The sequence below is a fragment of the Salvia splendens genome, chromosome 13 (genome assembly GCF_004379255.2).
Source record: "Salvia splendens isolate huo1 chromosome 13, SspV2, whole genome shotgun sequence".
Taxonomy (NCBI): Eukaryota; Viridiplantae; Streptophyta; class Magnoliopsida; order Lamiales; family Lamiaceae; genus Salvia; species Salvia splendens.
In genome coordinates, this window is record NC_056044.1 from 26,706,167 (window position 1) to 26,726,693 (window position 20,527).

The 20,527-nt window shown below is 37.4% G+C and overlaps 3 protein-coding genes across 11 annotated transcripts; all 3 read right to left on the minus strand.

The window, feature by feature from the left end:
* Window positions 1–16: 16 nt before the first annotated feature.
* LOC121762778 (fra a 1-associated protein-like) lies at window positions 17–2,581 on the minus strand. 2 transcript variants are annotated; one of them, XM_042158769.1, is made up of 3 exons: window positions 2,258–2,581; window positions 427–494; window positions 204–344 (listed from the first exon to the last, which is right to left on the minus strand). In XM_042158769.1, exons 1-3 carry the CDS (start codon window positions 2,473–2,475, stop codon window positions 328–330), a joined length of 303 nt encoding a protein of 100 aa, XP_042014703.1. In that variant the 5' UTR covers window positions 2,476–2,581; the 3' UTR covers window positions 204–327. The 2 variants fall into 2 exon arrangements, with proteins under 2 accessions (XP_042014702.1, XP_042014703.1); XM_042158768.1 differs by having other exon boundaries at window positions 17–494.
* A 349-nt stretch (window positions 2,582–2,930) lies between these two features.
* LOC121762938 lies at window positions 2,931–6,225 on the minus strand. 5 transcript variants are annotated; one of them, XM_042158966.1, is made up of 11 exons: window positions 5,842–6,225; window positions 5,309–5,320; window positions 5,109–5,269; window positions 4,924–5,027; window positions 4,715–4,823; window positions 4,584–4,623; window positions 4,405–4,494; window positions 4,226–4,325; window positions 3,996–4,135; window positions 3,241–3,912; window positions 2,931–3,165 (listed from the first exon to the last, which is right to left on the minus strand). In XM_042158966.1, the coding sequence occupies exons 3-11, from the start codon at window positions 5,245–5,247 to the stop codon at window positions 3,000–3,002; spliced, it is 1,560 nt and encodes a 519-aa protein (XP_042014900.1). In that variant the 5' UTR covers window positions 5,248–5,269; window positions 5,309–5,320; window positions 5,842–6,225; the 3' UTR covers window positions 2,931–2,999. The 5 variants fall into 5 exon arrangements, with proteins under 5 accessions (XP_042014900.1, XP_042014902.1, XP_042014899.1 ...); XM_042158968.1 differs by having other exon boundaries at window positions 3,241–3,743; window positions 3,810–3,912; window positions 5,109–5,320; window positions 5,842–6,209; XM_042158965.1 differs by having other exon boundaries at window positions 5,109–5,320.
* A 1,378-nt stretch (window positions 6,226–7,603) lies between these two features.
* LOC121763065 (50S ribosomal protein L22, chloroplastic-like) lies at window positions 7,604–10,750 on the minus strand. 4 transcript variants are annotated; one of them, XM_042159126.1, is made up of 6 exons: window positions 10,659–10,750; window positions 10,141–10,316; window positions 9,928–10,010; window positions 9,199–9,360; window positions 8,304–8,481; window positions 7,604–8,229 (listed from the first exon to the last, which is right to left on the minus strand). In XM_042159126.1, exons 2-6 carry the CDS (start codon window positions 10,256–10,258, stop codon window positions 7,955–7,957), a joined length of 816 nt encoding a protein of 271 aa, XP_042015060.1. In that variant the 5' UTR covers window positions 10,259–10,316; window positions 10,659–10,750; the 3' UTR covers window positions 7,604–7,954. The 4 variants fall into 4 exon arrangements, with proteins under 4 accessions (XP_042015060.1, XP_042015059.1, XP_042015061.1 ...); XM_042159125.1 differs by lacking the exon at window positions 10,659–10,750 and adding an exon at window positions 10,512–10,633; XM_042159127.1 differs by lacking the exon at window positions 10,659–10,750 and adding an exon at window positions 10,593–10,614.
* Window positions 10,751–20,527: the final 9,777 nt, after the last annotated feature.

Genomic DNA, 20,527 nt, shown 5'->3' on the forward strand with positions numbered 1-20,527 from the left:
TAACAACATACAAAACTTACTGAAATGAAGAAAACGATTGGGAAAAATAGTTGAGAGGTGTTAGTATATGATCAAAAGATTTGAAACTGCAAGATTTATTGTATAACATAAACTACCAAATGCCTAGTTTGATGTATCAGTTTCACACATCTCTTGCCAAGCCGGAAAGATCAACTTCTCCATTGGGAATAGCTTCTTTTGGAGGGGAATTCTCAATAGGAATACTGTGTCTCTCAGATGGGGGAAACTCTTTATCGAATCCGCCTGGGATACCAATTGAACTGAAGAAATCATTTTTCACCTCTTCAGCAGCTTCAAAAAATCTGTTCATGCTACCAAATAAGCTGCGTTCAATAGCCTCAATGTCACTGCGTAGCCCAGGGAAAGGAATCGATTCAGGTTCTATGGACTTGAATGAAAATGAACCTTTAACCATTTGGTCTGTGACATCTTCCTCAGTGTACTCTTTGTTAGACTCTACCATCTCTGTGGGCCTGTGCAAAAGCACCAAATGCAATCAGCCAACAACTGAATGGCAGTAGGAAGTGTAACCCATACCTCTACAGATATCATATATCATCGTCGATGTAATTAGGTGAAAAATATACATAAAATGTGATGTGAGCTTCAACAGTTCAATTGAGCATCATACTTAACCAAATCTTAACATAAAAACTATCCAAGTTGCAATGCAACAAATGCAACTTTGAGATATCTTAATAGAATAATGATTAATCTACCAATTGTAAGAAAATCAATCAATCACTCTTTGGAGAAATTGTTACTTTTTTAATAAAATGAGTTCTCTTTACTCTTGGCACTAGAGCTAGAGAAATCTGTGAAAAGGTAATTTAAAATTTGAACCTTAGATCTGAATCAGAACACTATATTGCAAAAGGAATGCTATGGGACAAGAATCAATCTCCAAAAGCTTGTCAGTTTTCTCCCTTTTTCCCTATGATTTTCTGTTACTCTGCTGCTAATATGGACATAGTGTACTATGAGATCTAATCAGTGTTGTCAAAATGTCGTTCGGGTCGCTCGGGTCGCTCGGGTCGCCTGGGTCGATACCATCACCGCCCCAACATGGGTGGGTTGATCGAGATACTGGGTCGCCTGGGTCGAGTGGGTCGCCTGGGTCGAGTGAGTCGCCTGGGTCGCCCTAAACACATGCTATCTCTGATTTCTCAAATCTCTAACATGTTTTCTGACTCTCTCAATCACAATTCTCTATATATATGCATGCACCACATCAAACTTTTCAAACCTAGTTTCTACACTTTAGAATTCGGCCTCTTCACTCCTAAACAATAAACAATTCAAAGATCTTTTGCTGCCACCCTTCATATATTCCTTTGTTTTGATATTTTCAGACAATGGTTTCAATTATTTATTGTGTTATGACTTATTAATTGTTTTGATATTTTGATAATTTCTATTGTCCATTTTATCTCTATTCACATGAATTGCGTCTACATTTATATTATTTGATATATTATAAACTTTAGAGCAATATATTTATTTTATTTAATATTAAAAGGCAAAAAAATTAACCTAGCTTTGTGGGTCTCTCGACCCCGTCGACTCGTCGACCCGCGACCCGAATTTTCACCTCATCGACCCGGTGCGCCCCTCGACCCTAACAACACTGGATCTAATTCCATTGTCTAAGACTCTAAATTTATAGAGTTTGATTTTAAAGGAATCATTTCTAACATTGTTATGATCTTTGATTACCATTTTCCACTTGCTTACCTCCCAACCCCTGCCATCACATCCTCCTCATCCTTGCACAATGACTTCAAATTTTCAATATTTGTTTACACTTTGAACCAACCCTACAGAAGTTCTCTTAGGTAATTGTAACTACTCAATCATGAAGTAATTTTTATTGACAATGCTCATGAAAAACACTGTACTGCCCCATCAAGCATATATTACCTCAGAAATAAAACTCTGGCCAAACTCAAGAGTCCTTCTTCTCTAAGGTTCAGCGCAGTGCAGTAAATCTAACACCAGTTCTTCTCTATTATTCAAATTCTATGGAGACTTTTTCAATCTTTCAGAGTAGCAAACCTTAATGAGTGACCTCATAAGTTCCTATAATCATGCTTACGAACATGGATAAACATACAATATTTCAAGCTGCCAAGGGATAATATACAGAAATTTAACACCCTAGTTTTTGAAAAAAAGGAATTAACAACCTAGAACAGTTTGCACAAAATCGAATCCGCGATTAGCTGAAATTAATTACCTTCCAACGCAGTCCTTGAAAATCTGTTCGGTCTTCTCGCATTTGCGCACGAATTTTCCAGGCTCGATTTCCTCGGTGCGGCACTGCGATCTCACCACCTTCCGCGTGGCGCAGCGGTCGCTATCATCACCGCCGCCAGAGGAGCGGTGGAACTGGCTGACGTCGCCGGAGGAAGAGGAATTGTAGCCGAAATCGCCGTTCTTCGATAGCCAACCCATCGTTGATGATTGCCTAAATTGTTGCAGGTTGCGAGGGTTTTTCACTTTTTTTGTGATAGCGTGATCTACAAAAAATGATTTCAATTTTGTTTGTGGACATCACATCTGTTTGCAAAGGCGGTCGTGTGATTATTTTAATACTTTTCTCTATTTTTTTACATGTTGAAAAAAGTCGGTATTTTTTTAAATGAATAAATTCTAATTAACCATATTTAAGTTTAGTTAATTAAGTACTCCCTCCGTGCCGGCATTAGTAATCAATATGTTGGATATCACGTTTAACGGAATTCTCAAATTTATACATTTTTTGGTTATTAAATAACACATCAACTATTTAATCGATTAAATATAAACTTTGTTACTTGAAGTGATGTAATACATGTAAAAATCATAAAGATGAAAGATTGACAATCTCAAAGGGAATAATCCAATTTTTATTCTGATAAACACTTGAATTTAGAAAATGGGAAGCAAAAAAAGAAAGATGTTTTCATTTTGATTGATCTATTTCCTCCATATATACATCATCTGATTCTGAGTAATGGTAAATGAAGGGCAAAGCAGCAAAATCTATGTTTTTCATTTTTAGTTACATTTTCAAGATTGTGATTCATGGATGGTTGCAATTGCAAAGCGCGGTTCTTAGAATTAGATATCTCTACTTTGCTCTCACTTGTCTCCCTTCTCAACCTGAAAATAATTTCAAAAAAATGCTCATAAAAAGTTTAATCATTTATTGATAGAAAATGATTATGATTATGATACCTGGAAGCATGATTCTCCAAAATGATGGTTGGTTCAACTGAAGTGGAGCTTCCACTGATTTGATCATTCTCTAAATTAGTTTCACTTCTCTGCTGCTTGTTGAATATGGCAATCACATTTTCTAATGTTAGCAGAGCCTTCGCTACCTCCCCACTGATACGAACCTCCTTCCTCGTTTCGTCTCTACAACCTTCTGTTGTTTCGTCTTTACAGCCTTCTTCCTCGCCACCACTGCAGTAACCATCACTTGTGCAATATGCTGATTTCAAGCTGCAATCATCCATCATTTCGCCTCCTTCGGATTTTTCAACCTCGTTTCTCTTTGCTTCTGAGTCCACGGCATTGTCATCTTCTTCTCTACTTTGCATACCAAATGTGCTCTTCTTCTCATCTCCTGCAACTGCTGAGTTATAAGGATCAAGAGCCTGACGGATACGAGCATAAAGTGGATCCTTCAAAGCCTCGCAGAACTTCTGATCGCCTTTAGAAACTGAAGCAACTTCCTGTGATGTCTCAATAAAGCAAGTGTAAGATGGTTGGGCATTCTTGCATAATCCAAAATGCTCTACCTTTTTGTAGAGATTGAAACCACTGCCTGCAAGCTGCCTTGAGACGAAGTTGAGGAACGAGGGAGGAACAAAGTCTAGTTTGATATCCATGTTTGCTATCGTCCTGTACCAATGCGACAACTTCAGATTTTGTCGAACTAGAAGCTTACTTATAAAAGTCACTCCAAACATTAGGTATAAACATACCGGAAGTAACTCCTCTCTGCAGTCACCTTCTGCAATGCAAACCCTCCCACCACATCTATCCTCACCAATTCCTCTGCATTAGGTATCCCATCTCTCGTGAATCCATGACTATGTCTGTTTATTGTCTCTGAGTCGGAGATCTGCTTAATAGATTCACATTATCTTTATCATCTCGGGTAGTTAAGGTAGCTTTGGGTCAATGGAAAATACAACAAGATTTCATGGTTTACCGAGTTGAGGAGCACCACCATTAGATCGTCCTGGAAGTACTCGAACGCAAAATAATGAATCACGGCCTCTCTGCTTGATAGTGGCCATGAAACCTTCATCCTTTCTTCCACGTAAACAAGTTAATATATAGGCTTGCAGTCGGATCAAGCAGTAAGGAAGTTCGTGTGAGCATTGTTACCTCACTAGTGATATCTGTTCGCCAGGTCCAACTCTCTGCAGACAACGCGAGGAAATGACTTTGAAACTCGGAATGGCAGTTTGAGGCCACCTTGCAGAGCGGAAAAATAAAATGCTAGTTTAGTTCTACATTCTATCGTTTATACATACATGCATAAATAGTCGAATGCATTAAGTTACCATTTGCTGTAGAGGCCAGACTCCCATGAAATACACATACCTGTTACAAATGGAAAACTTGGTCAAAAAATAGCTACAATGAATAAAACAGAATCAGATATCCAAGAAATGGAACATATGAAACTTCTCACAAACATCAAGTGGCCCATCCACGTAGCCCTCGACAAGCAGTGTGTGAAGTGGAGTTCCTTCAGGTCCTTCCCGATACATGACCCTAAATTCTTCAGTGTCATGTTTTACCTACAAAGTGAAGAGAAGAATCAGTGCCTAACATAATAAACTTCACAAAACGAGGCAAAATTGGATGATGGCAGTTGAAGCATATTGGTAGCAAGCTTACTTTCCAGGAAGAATTCGATCTGTCAGAATCAGCAGTACTCCTCAACATGCCAAGAAAATTGGACAACTCATTGCTTCTCCTCTCAATCACATTCTCAATGCATCCTGCAAAGCGCGTTTTTACTCTCCATGCTAAGTAGTACTAGAATGTTAGATACATTCAAGGAAACTGCAAAAATAGGTAACCTTCAAGCTGGAGATCTGAATATTGCAAGATTTGATTCCTCACTAGAGTTTGAAGCTTTTCGTGGTTTGTCAAATCGGGCGAGGCTAGTGTTGTGTCCATCTTGCTTCTGTAATCTGATATAGTACCTTTCCCATCCATATTAGCATTCCAAGAAATGAAAGATTATTTTATATGGAGTGAAACGCGGTGGAGGCTGGAATGAAGGCTGCCGCTGGAGAATGATCAGCAAACAAGCAGAAAACAGTATTGAGACTGAAGAAAACAAAAGGAAAGAACAGACTAAGCCTCAAAGAACAGCTATAGATAAGTATTGACAATTATCCTAATTAATCCACAGATGATAGTATCATTTTTCCTCTAAATCTTTTGGACCAGTGTCATTCATCATTTTTCCTCTTAATCTTTTGGACCAATGCCATTCAACTGATGTAATAGTAACACAGACACAAATATATATGGTGATGTAGAGTGCAATATGAGACAATTCCATGGAAGCTTTTGTGAAAACACACAATTTGCATACAGATTTTGAGGTGTGTGTGCATTGTTACAAAAGTACATTTCTTCTACGGATCAAATCATCCAAGCTGTGTGAATGTTGCCAAAAATTACATCTTTATAACAAAAATTCACACAGAAACTTAGCCCACAATCTCAAATGCACTCTTATTACAACTTCACCCACAAACACACACACGAATCAAAACCAAATGCATCAGGAAATGGTCTTACATTTCTGTAGCTTGAAACAAAACCCAGTTGGTATTTGGAGTTCAACAAAATCTAGGATTTGATTTTGACAGAAAAGAGTTGCAGATCTCAAAACAAAAAGGGAGGAGACAACTTCAGCTGATTGGGGCCCTTTTTCTTGAACGTAACGAAATTCAACAATGCTGCATTTTTTCACTCCTCCAAAATCCAAGAAATAAAACAAAGCCAAACATATAAAAATATTCAGCCGTGTGTGTGGTGTGTGCGTGTCATTCTGTTTAGCCATATATAAGAAAGAAATTAATTAGTTGGTGAGGATGTAGAATTACCGGCCCCAAATCATAATCACTAATCAAGTCGTCGCACTTAGCAATAAATGCATTCATTGTTTTAGTCCCATATATTCTTCATGGCTAACCACTTCAGAGTTGAAGTTGTAATTGCATAATTAAGACATTCCGACTTGGTTAAAGCATGTCGACTGCTCTTCTTTTTTAATTCAAGGTCAACTTAATCCCAGTATTGTTCCAGCTGTTTAGAGAAAGGAACAAAATTGTTGTACTTGTAGCAATGCTGATAGCTCTTTTTATCTTTCTTGTTTTTCTTTTTATGTGCATAAACAGTGACTAATAAATATCCATATGTGGGCTACGTCAGTTGTAAATGTAGCAAAGCCAACCGACCCTCTAAAATGATATCATCACGAATACGCAAAGTAGGGAAGGAAGGTTATCATCGATCTCGATCGGGCCAACCCCAACAGGTTCGAACTAGTCCGAAGTTGTCGGGTCATTCAGGTTATAATTTTGCAGATTGTAAATTTTCACCCTAACTTTATAAAGGTTAATTGCCTAAAAAATCACAATGTTTGGTCAAGTTCTGGTTTGTCCTATGATTTTCCAGCCAAATTCGACGCTGAATTGGTGCACACATGTAAAATGTTGGTGATGCCAATGAATAGTGATTTAAATAAGTACTATTATGTATAATTTTGTCAAGCTAATTGAGTCAATTGAATTGATATTTCTAATCGCAAGCATATTAATTGGTTCTTATATTATAAACTGGAGCTTAATTTCATGGCAACATTTTAGTTCAATTTAACAAATATTATATATATCGCTTGTAATTGTCTCCATTATTCACTCAATAGTTCGAGTAAAAAGTATCGATGAACTAAAATTGCAGTGTAGTACCAAAGCTGATTTAGTATTAAAGGATTGAATGAATGAAGCTAGCTAATGTATTTATTGAGAAGAAATTATAAGTGTTGTTAAATTAGCTTTAAACTAAAATTTTCACCTACAATTAGTTAAGAATTTGACTTCAGCTACTAAGTAAAGTCGCCATGATATTCAAAATTTAGGCTATATTATTTAACAACCACCCTTAAATGGTTAGGCGTCGTATTAGGTCTGGTTCCATTTTTAAAAAGGAAAATAACTAACAATAACAATACTGGGTATTTGTCACAATAATATATCCACATAATGATGTATTTTACCCTATGATAGTGGCGTATTAGGTCTAGTTCCATTTTCAAATAGACAAATAACTACTAATAACAATACTGGGTATATGTCACAATAATGTATCCACATAATAATGTATTTTACCCTATGATAGTATATTCATTTATGGTGACCATAAATCATACACAAATAAATACTCCTATGTTGATTCAAAATTCCTTAAGGGTGATAGTTTTTCTATTGATCCTTATTCCTTTTTAAAAAACAAATACTCGCCTAAAACAGTTACTACTACTACTACTTACTAGTACTTTTTAATTAAACTTTGTTTTGTTGTAGACAATTTCTTCCACATACTTGTGTAAATATTCAATACATACCAAAAGTAGGTGAAGCAATACAAAAAGTGGATTTAAAAACTATTTAGAAAAAAACAGTTGAAATAGTTGTGGCAGAATTGGACAGCTCACTCATTTCATATTTGAAAGCACATTAAAAACAAGCATCTCACCTCATCCAAAAAAATTCAACCATTTGCTGCGTCTAGTTGTATTCTAGTATGACATTATTAGCCACCACCTGTCTTCAAATTTTGATTGCAGAAAAATGCAGCAGCAGAAAGCAGATGATCAACTTGAATTTGGAGCAGTTTGACTTGTGAACTAATATTCAGCTGATTCTTGGCTTCGGGATCTGTTCTTGCGATCCCAAACGGGAGTGGTCTCGATGAGTGTATGAGGAACGAGGCGCTTCTCTCTTTTAGTAAGCTTGCGGAAGTTGTGCACCTTCAACTTAGCTATCTCCGCCTCCTCGTCTGCAGTTATCTCCCTTACCACCACGGTCAGCCGACACCTTGCTCTCTCTCTTATGCCAGATCTACCCTTAGCATGGTATGATACCCTCTTCAGATGGGTTCCCTTGCCAACAAATGCCTCCGCTGCATAATGAGCAAATAAGAAGCAGTGCGGTGGAGTGAAGAACTTGAAACACAAGAGAAAACATGAATATTACCAACAAGAAGGCGGTCAGCATCAAGTCCGTGATTGTGTGTTGCATTGGCGCGAACTGAATGTATAACCTGGTATACAGTTTTAGCCGCTCTCTTCACCGTCACTTGCAACTGCAACAGCGCGTCTTCAACACGCATTCCACGGACCAATGCAGCCACCAAATTTAACTTCTTAGGACTCTGAAACACACCAACATGAACATAAGGTAAAGATCCACAAAATTGCATTTAAAAACGGAAACATCACTTCAATACCTATACAGGTTCCTTGTCTACAATTCCTAGATTCCCACTTATGGCTAGGTCAATAACTCCATATGAAAAAAAAATTATAAACAACTTTATTTATTAAAAAAAGGCATCCAGTTAGCAAGAATGCTGTAAGCTAACATAGCTTGATGCTCGTTATTTGTCAACAAAACAGTTATATTAGTTAGCTTTAGTTCCAAGCAGTTGACAATTTAATCTACGACCTGGAAGTTACAAGGGACTGTTAACACCTGAATTCCGAAGAATAAATCAAGTAATTAAACTGCAAGGCAGTATAGTACAGTGCAAGAATCCATGTTCAAATTAGAATCAAAATCTTCAGTTCACATATAAGAACTTTGGAATGAAAAATAGCTAGCCTCTATATGACTCAATACTAAATTTTCAAACACTAATTAAAGGCAAAACTTATTAACACCTCCGAAAATGAAAATCAAACCAAAGAGTAATAGCTAATTTATTTACCAATTTAGATAAACAAATAACCATTTCATACTGATACTACTCTAAATGTAAACAAAGTCCAGGAAATTAATCAAAAAATTTGAAATCCAAAACAATATGGTCCAGGATTTCTATGATCTAGGTTTGCAATTGCTCGGAAACAGGTGGAGGAGGAGGCTTTACCATCTTTATTCCCTTCAAAACTGCTTGAACCTTTTCTGCTTTAGAAATGGCCCTTTGAGTTTCAGTATTTCCAGTTCCAGTACTTGATGGTAGAGCTGGTATTAAGGGTGAAGATGTAGGAGTTCCTTCGGCAGCGAGCAAGCTCCTTGAACTACTGAATCCCTGTTAAAAGGAAGTCAAGTTACCAACAAGGATAAAGTAAGTATAGAGTGGTGGATTGCTAACTAGCCATTTGAAGAATACGAACCAAGAAACATATTAAAAACAGTTACATTACAAGTTAATAATCAATTTAGGACCCATTCACTTCAGGATTTCGAGGGATATATCATCAGTTCATCACAGTTATGAGTGGGATGAATAGTCCAAATGCCTTCCCAAAACTGTTAAATTTATGGTCTTTACAATTTTAACTAAAGATACTTATTACGTAGCACTAAATTATTCACATAAAGTAAGGATGGGATCATTCATATAAGATAATTCAACAATATACATGTCATCCCATTCCCACCCCATCCCATCCAAAAAAGAGTGTGTATCTTAAAAGATACCGGAAAACAAATGGAGTAATATGACTACTTGGTTTTATAAGATTCCTTCAAGTAAAACGAAAGTGTTCTTAAAAATGTTATCAATTCTCTAATAAACACTGAAACTTGTTAAACAATAGAATGTAGAATTCTCTTACAGAAACATTTAGAACAAAAAGCAGGCATTGTAAGTTACCAATTTCTGGGTATATAGAGACGGTGATGTTGAGACAGGTGAAAACAATGAGTTCCGGAGGCTAGTCAAGGAGGGAAGTGCACCTGAGAAGGTTAGATATGAAGAAATTTAATAAACTTAATGGACAGCTTAGAAGATTATTTTTGTTAAATTAAACCGCTACTATCACGCTGCAATTGAATTCATCAATAGGTGTGTGTGGATGCCTATTACCAGACACACGTGAATCCTTTGCTTGACTGAAAGTGCTGAATGAAGCACCGCGGCTGCATTCATATCTCTTTGCAACCTGACGTACTAGCGACTGCAGATGCCGCTGCCAACCCGCCATAATCTAGGTAAACAGACTCTCTACAATCAAGACTTCCCCACTAGAAATATCAAATTACCTACAAAATAAAGATTTACAACAAATGTCAAAAAAACCCTAAATCAGAATCAAAAGCAGTTAACTAAGAACTATCAGAACATGAAATCAATTTCAACTATCAACGAAGAAAGTAACAAGCATTCCACAATGGATAACCTATCTACGAGAAGTATCATTTTCCAATAAAATGGACAAATAGCATTTCATCGAACACCTTGCAACATTTTAAAGCGAAATGGATAAGTGATGAAAACCGAGAAATTAGAGAAATAGAGGAATACAGCTAAACCATTACTGTGAATTAAAATTTGAGAAGAGAGATCGATGAGGAATTTGAAAAGAAAAAAAAAAAGAGCAGAACCTGTACGTGCCGGAGAGAAATGTGGAGAAGACGATACGAAAAGTTTCTGGTTAATCTGTAGTGTTTTGAGAGTTGGGCCTCCAAAATGAATTGGGCCTTTAGAATTCAGTTTCAGAAAATTTGCATAATCATTAAACAAGTATTTATAGTTTTAACATTCGTTTGAATTTATGATCATTTTATTTTTTATTTTGCCATTTTCAAATTTTGATGTCACGAAATTCTATCTATCACATAGTCATCAAAACATGCACTACAAGATACTATTGAATATCAATTTGATAGTACTTATATTTGTTGCAGTTAAAGTTTTTTTTTGTTTCTATTGAGACATGTATATTTTATGGGCTAAGTCTTTTAGTATAATTTTATAGTAAGTCAAAAAATAAAATCACTAAATTGCATAACACAAAATATTATACTACATGTTTTAAGAAATGTGAAAAAAATAATCACACAAAATGATAATGTGTGGGTGACAGTATTTATCGGATAAAGTTGTGACAAAATATGATGTGTATTGTAATCTTACTCTCTGTGTGGAATAACAAATAAAATTATATGGTATAGGAAAAGGATTAACAAAAGTATAATAGTAATAATAAAAATTTACATATCATATATACACATTAAGTATTAAAAATCCAACCACATGCTCGACAACTAAATCATATGATGAAAGTTGTGTGACGTGTTCCTTATACTTTAAAGATATGAGTATTTTTATTCCTAATAAAAGATAGGGTTACATAAATTATAATGCATTTTGTCAAATAAATACCTAAATATTAGTATATACTATTTTTTAAATAATTATTATTTAAAAATATTATTTATATTGTTAATTATTCAGTGTGTCCAACTCCATGAGCTATAATCATGGATCTGTCATTGTAACTTGTCACGACCGCACTTTGCTAAGGATAGCAAAGTCGGGAGACCGTGACTAGGGATGGGGAATAAGAGGAGGGGAGTAGAAAGGGGATAATAATGACTGAATATTCACTCAGAAATAAAGGGAAACAACTTCAAATTAACTCTTAATCACTAAAATTTGAATGGAAATCTTACTTTTCAAAATGTAAAACCTTAGTCATCAATAGATATTTATCAGAGTATGGAAGACCAGTCGATGCAATACAGCGAAATGAACACGGTCACATCTATGGAGACATGCACCTCAGAGAGCCTCTACTTAAAATAAAAAGAAGATCATAACTCTGCTGCTCAGCATTCTCCACCATCACTGCTCAACCTGCACATTTAGAAATATATGCAGGGGTGAGTACAAAGATACTCAGAGAACACATTGCCGAAATATACACATATACGTTGAAAATATTGTCATGCCATCAGAGTAACACTCGAGATTTTTCTCTTAAAAGGCCCGAGCTTACTGAATTCTTTGTGAGCTAAAGTTCGACTGATCAGTCTAAGTTCTTTCTGTACTTCTGTCATATCTGAACACCAAGTGCCGTGGAAATGGTGCTCTCCCACGATCACCATCTTTCCAACCGGGGAGGTGGAGGATAGCTACGTGGCTTGAGGGGGAAGGAGAGTAATCAAGCAGGAAGAAGGTGGAGGAAAGCTATCGCAACATATGTAAAGAGGGACCACCTTTAGGCTCCAAGAAGAAATTATTTTTGTGATTTGGGTTTTCCAAGAATGGGCTCCAAAATGATATAATTTTTCTTTTTAATTTAGGCCAGCGAGAAATAAATTCTTTTATTTCTATTATGCTTTATTTCTTGAATTTAAATTCATTACATTAAATTTACAATTAGTACTTTAGTGGCATGCTAAGTACTAAACATAAATTAGACTCCTCTCGATCGATTGCAAACATCTAATACTCCTTTAATTTTCAAAAGGAATGAAGATTAAACAAAAATAATAATAATTCGGATACACATTTGACGTCTTTTCAAGATCAACTAAAAAGATAGAAAAGACTCGGTATGTTACATAACTAGAAGTCATTCATGCAAACCCACTAGGGTTATTGGACTATTCGGGTTACAAATTTTCAGCTCTGCCCTTACTTTATCCCTCTTTTATTTTATTCTCTCTACTTTTCTCTCTTTCCTACTTTATTATCTTTTCACTTAATATATTTAATATCTCTTTCTTAATCTTTGTATCAAAATGAAGTGACTCTACTATTATGGAACAGATGGGTGTATTACCAAAACAGCAAAACAATCACAAAATAGTGAAAAAGTTCTTTCAATGATATTACATCAAAAGTCATAGTCGCGTGGAGATATTTTTATACAATATACTAGTAAAATAGACTTTCAATGATATTACATCAAATGTTAATTAGACCCACTTAAAAATATTTTTAAAGAGTAAAGAACGCATTTGATAATATTTAGAGACTAAATTTGTAGTAATGGAGAATTAATAAGTCAATTGGATTTGGGAATAAAATTGGGTGACAATCACGCGAAACATTGCCGACCAGGGTGCGCTCAACAACTATCACGAGAGCATAATCCTATCTATATTTCCTTTCATCTTTACTTTCTCCAAAACGGTGAATATTTGTTACTGAAAAACCAAAAAAGGTTGGTTAATGCTCCACTTTGTTTGTTTCATCATTTTTCCCCAAAGAAGAGTGACTCATAAGCTGTTTGCATATTTATATGATGTGGACTTTTGTCTGCCTGTAGTCTCCTTGTACGTAAACGGTAAAACAACCTGATTTCTACTGATTTTGGTGATAACTTTTTACATTATTAATTCTTAGTATGATTTGGTAGCTTTGCTCAACCTACTGCTTATCATTTTTAAGATTCTTGATTGGGATAGATTGATTTATTGATATGCTAAACGTTTCCAAAACACTAATATTGGAGTGCTTGTGTTAACTGTTAAGGGATAATTTCTCTTAACAAGATTCCGGTGTGACGATTGCAATCGGCAGAGGGATAAAAGGTAGTTGTGGGAGCTTTGCCCATCGATCAAACCAAGAACAATACAGAATTGAAATAAAAGCTTAAAAATATAATAAGGATAATTATATTTCTGGATTAATTGAGAAGGATACATGACTTAATGAACAAGGAAAAGATATGTTAAACTAATAATATATGAAATAATAGAGATATGAGGATATTTTATAGATATATCCATATCAGCTTGCCTTCTATATAGTATAGGGCAGTTTGCTGCTACAACAAAACTAGTTATATTTTAAACCTGTACATAACTTTATTTGGAAGCTCAAAGCTTTGATACATTTGTGTCATTATTTTTATATGATGACAGTATTAAATTTTCTGATGATTCGTGTATTCATGTATGCAGATCTCTGGGCTTTCGTTGGAAGGATTTGTCATTGGCTATCCTTTCGACACACAAGAGCAACCCAGATGTGTGTTGCCTTCATCTTGCACATCATGATTACCTTAATTTTCACGCACTTAATATTTCATTTCAAATGTGCAAATTTTGCAGTTACCAGTGGTTAAATCGGTCCGACCAGTTAAACCGTGAACCAATAGCTTTGTCAGTTCACTTACCGGTTCGATTTTTAAAACATTGGTCAGAGTGTTATCAGCAGAGTGTTATCAGCAGATAGGAGTGGCAAAACAACGCCAGTTTTAGCTCATCAGTGTCACACATCACTCCTTTTATCGTGCGTGGTAAACGAGTCGTCCGAGCCTTGTGGTTTGCAGACAACTGTACGTGGAAATATAGTCACTCACATAGCATATCAATGTTGTTTGATTTGTGTGCATTCACAGAAAATACACTTAGCTTGTGATATCTCAAATCAATTGGACAATGAGTAGTTGAAATGTTTGGTTTGTGGATGCAAATATGGTCAATTGAATCCAGCTCATTGTTGCATCATTCTTATCTGGGTCTCCATTTCCTTAATCCTAGTTTGAGTAAGGACATAGGATTTGAAAATTGAGTAAACTGGATTTTTTTTTGTATTTTAGTGCATGTCGCCAGATGATTATATTAATAGAAATGATTATCTTATGAAGATGACTGCTCAATCTTAGCACTAAGCGGATTAAACAAAGTATGTTCAGCTACATATATTTGTAGTTATATCATGGGATGACTCAGGTTTTATATTATCTTTTTTAAAATATGATTTCATGTATCTTTAGGAAAGATTTTAGCTAGTCCATGCTATTAGTTATGCTTTTGTTTATGTCCATCAAAATTAATCTCATAAACGAAAATTAGAAAGTTATTCCTAATTTATTTCTCGCATTTTATTTTTCACTCTATTTTACTTTATTCATTTTTATTTTATTCTCTCTTATATTTTACCAATTTCATTAAATCGTGCCATCCACCAATAATTTTTTTTTTATAGATGAAAGAGTATGTATTAATCGTGGTTTCCACATAATTTCCAAATTTATCAATAAAAATCAAAATCTCATGTGAATTCAACATTTTCCATTCGTGGTCACTTTCTTTTCTTGTCAATTTTATGGTTGGATGGGAGCAATTAATATACAAAAGACAAACAAAAAGGATTTTCCAGTTCCCCAGACTGGGGCTAAAACGTCAAATGCACGATGCGTTGAAATTTTCATGATAACGAGTACAAGAAATAAGAATATATTTATAATTTAATTAATAAAATAACGTTATTATGATCTATGGCTAACTATTTCTAAATTGTTAACTACAACTAATTAGGCCATCTGCAATGGGGCGGACGATGGCACGCCCGATGGCGCGCATCGTCCGCGCCCGCCATCGTCCGCCCCATTGCGGGTGCGTGACATAGGCCGCGGACGATCGTCGCGCCCTATACTAATGTCACGACCGCAGTTAGCTAAGGATAGCATAACCCGGGAATTCGCGACTAAGGAGGGATTATAAGAAGCGGGGATAGAATTTAGGGGAAATTAAAGCCAAAGCAAAACGAGACGCACATAATAACTTAAATACGGAAATACTTATAACCAAAATACACTCGATCATGTAGAATCGGGTGACCGTTCATACAAGTTCTGATTATCAGAGTAAAGAGTAAGATAGACACTGCCTCTTAACCGGCACAGCGGAAACGAAAGAACGCGGTCCATGTATGGAGACATGAACCTCCGAGAGTTTTGTTCATAGTTATCTACTAGATTACTCTCCACAGCTCTTATCCCTTCCCCTTTCCACGACTCAACCTGCACGTTTAGAAAAAAAATGCAGGGCTGAGTACAAAAAGTACTCAGTGAACATAATGCCGAAAATTACAAATATACATTTGAAAATATTGTCAAGCCATCATCGCAGTAATACTCGGGGTTTTATTGAAAAGACCCAAGCTTACTAAAATATTCACTTTGGGCCCTTTTTCCTGTACTTAGCCATATCTGATCACCTTGTGCCGTCGAGATGGTGTTCTCGCACGGTCACCTTACATGCATGTGCCGGGAAGGTGGCCACCTTCCTCGGTCACCTGCTCTGCCCAACATGACAGAGGGAGCTTGTGTACACTAGTCCGAGCGGGGACACCACCCTCACTGGGACCCGAATTCGACTTGTATCATCATTCATAATTCACTTGGCCGTAGCCAACAGATAGGCATCATACACAAAACATTTATGGCATGACAACATCATTAAAATCACGAACATGTGTTCTTGTTTTCATAAAATACGGTTTGTATTTTAGTATAAGAAAGCTCACCTTGATCGCTTAGTTTTCTTATCTTGAATTCTTACTCCGACCTTACTTGCGGAGATAACCTTTTTGAAAACAAACAACGTACCAATAAGACTCGAGAAATTCACATACTTATAGGAATGCATGCCCCTACTTTATTTCTTTTATCATTTGCTCACCGTTAGAAAATTTTAGAAACTTGCATATTAATTAAATTGGGAAATTTAATTAATAGCACTTCATTATTAATATTATTACTACTACTACTACTACGAAATTTCTAAACTTACATTATTTGAACTTACATTATTTATTACTAGTTCGTTTGCTAGTTAGATTCCAACCAAAATTTGATATTCTATACTTTACTAATTACTCCTAAAAAAAATAAAACAATTTGGGTCACAACTATTTATTTTAGCTTACTTAACCATTTCATTCTTAGGCCCGGAATAAATTAATTTCGGAATGGACCTCAAATCAATATGCATTACAGCCCCAAGGTCGCTGAATCGGCTCGGAGGCTCCACGTTCCTCGCCGGCCTTGTCCTCGCGATGGATACTTCCTCCCTTGCTACACTCTGCTCCTCGACCGGCTCTTCCCGAGGCTGTAGGTCTGCCGGAGTCGTTTCCTACTCCATGCTCGGCTCATGCCGAGGTTGCAGCTCGGCTGGGACCATGCTCGGCTCTTGCCGAGGTTGTAGCTCGGCTGGGACCATGCTCGGTTCCGGCCGAGGTTTCAGCTCGGCTGGGACCATGCTCGGCTCTTGCCGAGGTTGTAGCTCGGCTGGGACCATGCTCGGCTCTGGCCGAGGTTTCAGCTTGGCTGGGACCATGCTCGGCTCTGGCCGAGGTTTCAGCTCGGCTGGAACCATGCTCGGCTCTGGCCGAGGTTTCAGCTCGGCTGGGATTGCATCCGACAGCCCTCCCTTCCCTTCCAGCGTCGTTGCCGTTGCGACCCTCATCCCCTCCCCCTTTTTTTTTTTTATTTAAGTTTTAAATACCTTTATGATAAAAGACTTTGTTAATTTCATTCCAAGATTTCCCAGATTCATGGAACGAAAAGAAAGGATGGGTTTTTGGAGCGTGGGCTGTCATTGTTGACGACGGAGCGCCTAGCTCGCTGCCGGAAGTTCCTCACGGCAGATTTACTGATTGGCTCAAGATGAGTTTCTATATTTATTTTAGAGGTCAACATAGAATTGTTATAAGAGTCACATGCTTTTGGTGTTGTCTAAAGCATCATTAAAAGTCCTATGTTATGTCTATCATTCAATAGCTTGGGGAAAATTCTGGTTTTGGCATGCTACTTGTATGTGTTGGGTGAATTTTGGAGTCCCGGATGTAATATGTGGAAATAAAGGTTACCTAGCATGTTTCCATTTTCATTCTTACTATAATCTGATGTATATGCATAAAAAAAAACTTGGAATTACCTTTTATGTGGGGGAAAAAGAGGTGGTGTTGGATTGGTGACTTGATTCTACAAGTGTGTGTAAATCTTCCTCCTTAGGCTCTGTCCGATGTGGAATTGAAGTAGGAAGAGGAAATAGTATGTGGGGTTTGTGAAGGAATTAAGTGGGGTTGGGAAGGGGTGATTAGGATATGTGATGGTAACGTTTTTCTGGTGAAAGAAAGTGAGGAAATATACTAATCTATAGAAGATGGCAATAAAAGATGGCCACGTAAGCGGTAAATATTCTTGGAGAGAAAGTTCACCATTTGTCAGAGAATGAGAATTTTTTTTTCCATACTTCATTAATGCATTCATAAATGCAGCATTTATTACTTTTACTACTCATCAAGTAACATTAAATGCATTGTCATGCCCTTCTCGGATAAGCTATCAGAGAATATATTAATTAATTATTATTATATATATATATATATATATATCCTTTTTTTTTTTTTTAATCATTTCATTTGGTGTAGGTACAAACGGCGCAAGCTCGGGGCTCGGATTTAATCGCAGTAAAAGTTACTTATATAAGTAATTTAGCTAATAATATTGTTTCTAATAATATCGGCTTAGCGGGTCGTTACATACTACCCCTCTTAAAAGAAATTTCGTCCCGAAATTTAGGATGTGTTTAAACAAAAAGCTCGGGATATTTCTCCTTCATTTTCTCTTCTAGCTCCCATGTTGCTTCTTCCTGTCCGTGGTTTTTCCACAAAACCTTCACTGTAGTAATCGACTTGTTCCGAAGCTGTTGCACCTTTCGGTCTAGTATTTCTATCGGCTTTTCTTCGTAGCTCAGGTCAGGTTCTAAAGCGATTTCCTCGTGACGAATGACATGCTTCGGGTCGAACACGTACCTCCGAAGTTGGGAGACGTGGAATACGTGGTGCACATTACAAAAATTGGGTGGTAAAGCCAAACGATATGCTACCGGGCCCACTTCTTCCAGAATTTCATAGGGTCCAATAAACCGTGGTTTCAGCTTTCCTCTGAGTCCAAATCTGGTTATCCCTTTGGAAGGAGATACTTTCAAAAAGACTTTCTCTCCGATGTTAAATTTCAAATCCGTTCGACGCTCATCGGCGTAGGATTTTTGTCGGTCTTGCGCTTCCTTGATTCGACTCCGGATTCGTCTCACGATTTCAATCATCTCCGCCACGGATTCTGGGCCTAATACCTTCCTCTCCCCTACTTCGTCCCAATAGAGTGGAGACCGACATTTTCTTCCATATAGTGCCTCATAAGGTGCCATGCCGATGGTGGCTTGATAACTATTATTATAGGCAAACTCTATCAGATGCAAGATGGATTCCCAATTTTCTCCTCTATCGAGTACGACGGCCCTCAACATATCTTCTAGAGTTTGAATTGTCCTCTCGGATTGTCCGTCGGTCTGGGGGTGGAATGCGGTGCTGAAATTTAATCTCGTACCCATTTCCCTTTGCATGCTTTGCCAGAATCTGGATGTAAACTTCGAGTCTCGGTCTGACGTGATTGTCACAGGTACTCCATGCAGACGCACAATTTCCCTTACGTATAACTGTGCTAGCTTCTCGGATCCATACGTGATGGGAATAGGGATGAAATGAGCACTTTTCGTGAGTCGATCAACAATTACCCAAATGGCAGTATTTCCACGCTTGGATCTGGGCAGGCCTGTCACGAAATCCATGGCGATATGTTCCCATTTCCACTGGGGAATTTCCAAGGGTTGTAATTTTCCGTAAGGTCGTTGGTGCAATGCCTTGACTCGCTGGCAAGTTAAACATCTCTCGACAAACATTGCGATGCTTCTTTTCATGCCGTCCCACCAAAATTTTCTTTTTAGATCCTGGTACATTTTTGTGCTTCCCGGATGGGCGGTATACGGAGTGTCATGTGCCTCGATTAATATTTCATTCCTAAGGTCCGGGTTGGCTGGTACACACAGTCTTCCTTCAAAAGTGAGGGCATTGTCCGCCTCTTCCCTATAATTGCTTTGCTCACCGGCTCGCACTTTCATTCGTATTTTCTCCAGAGCTTCGTCGTGTCTTTGGGCGTCAACTATTCGTTTTCTCAGGTCGGGCTGCAGCACCAAAGTTGCGATTTTAGCTTCCACCGTTTCCGGTGCTTGTATTATTTCTATTCTCATCTTGGCGAATTCTTGTATTAGTATTCCCTCCCTGGTGGCTAGACAAGCTTGTGATTGGGACTTTCGACTCAGTGCGTCAGCTACCACATTTGCCTTGCCAGGATGGTAGTTTATGGTGCAATCGTAATCCTTCACCAACTCAAGCCATCTTCTCTGTCGCATGTTTAGATCCTTTTGTTCGAAGAAGTATTTTAGACTCTTGTGGTCAGTGAAAATCTCACATCTAACCCCATATAGGTGGTGTCTCCAAATTTTCAGTGCATGCACTACGGCTGCTAATTCCAGATCGTGAGTGGGGTAGTTCAGTTCGTGGGGTCGGAGTTGTCTCGACGCATAAGCTATCACCTTCCCGTTCTGCATTAGAACGCACCCGAGTCCATTTTTCGAAGCATCTGTGTAGACCACGTAATTTGTTCCTGGTTCTGGCACGGCTAACACGGGGGCGGTGGTTAATTTCTCTTTTAGCAGTTGGAAGCTAGCTTCGCATTCAGGGGTCCACACAAACTTGATGCCCTTTTTGAGTTGTTGCGTCATTGGCCTGGCAATCTTTGAGAACCCTTCGATGAATCTTCTGTAGTAGCCAGCCAGTCCTAGAAAACTCCGAATTTCGTTCGGGTTGGTTGGTGATTTCCAGTTTT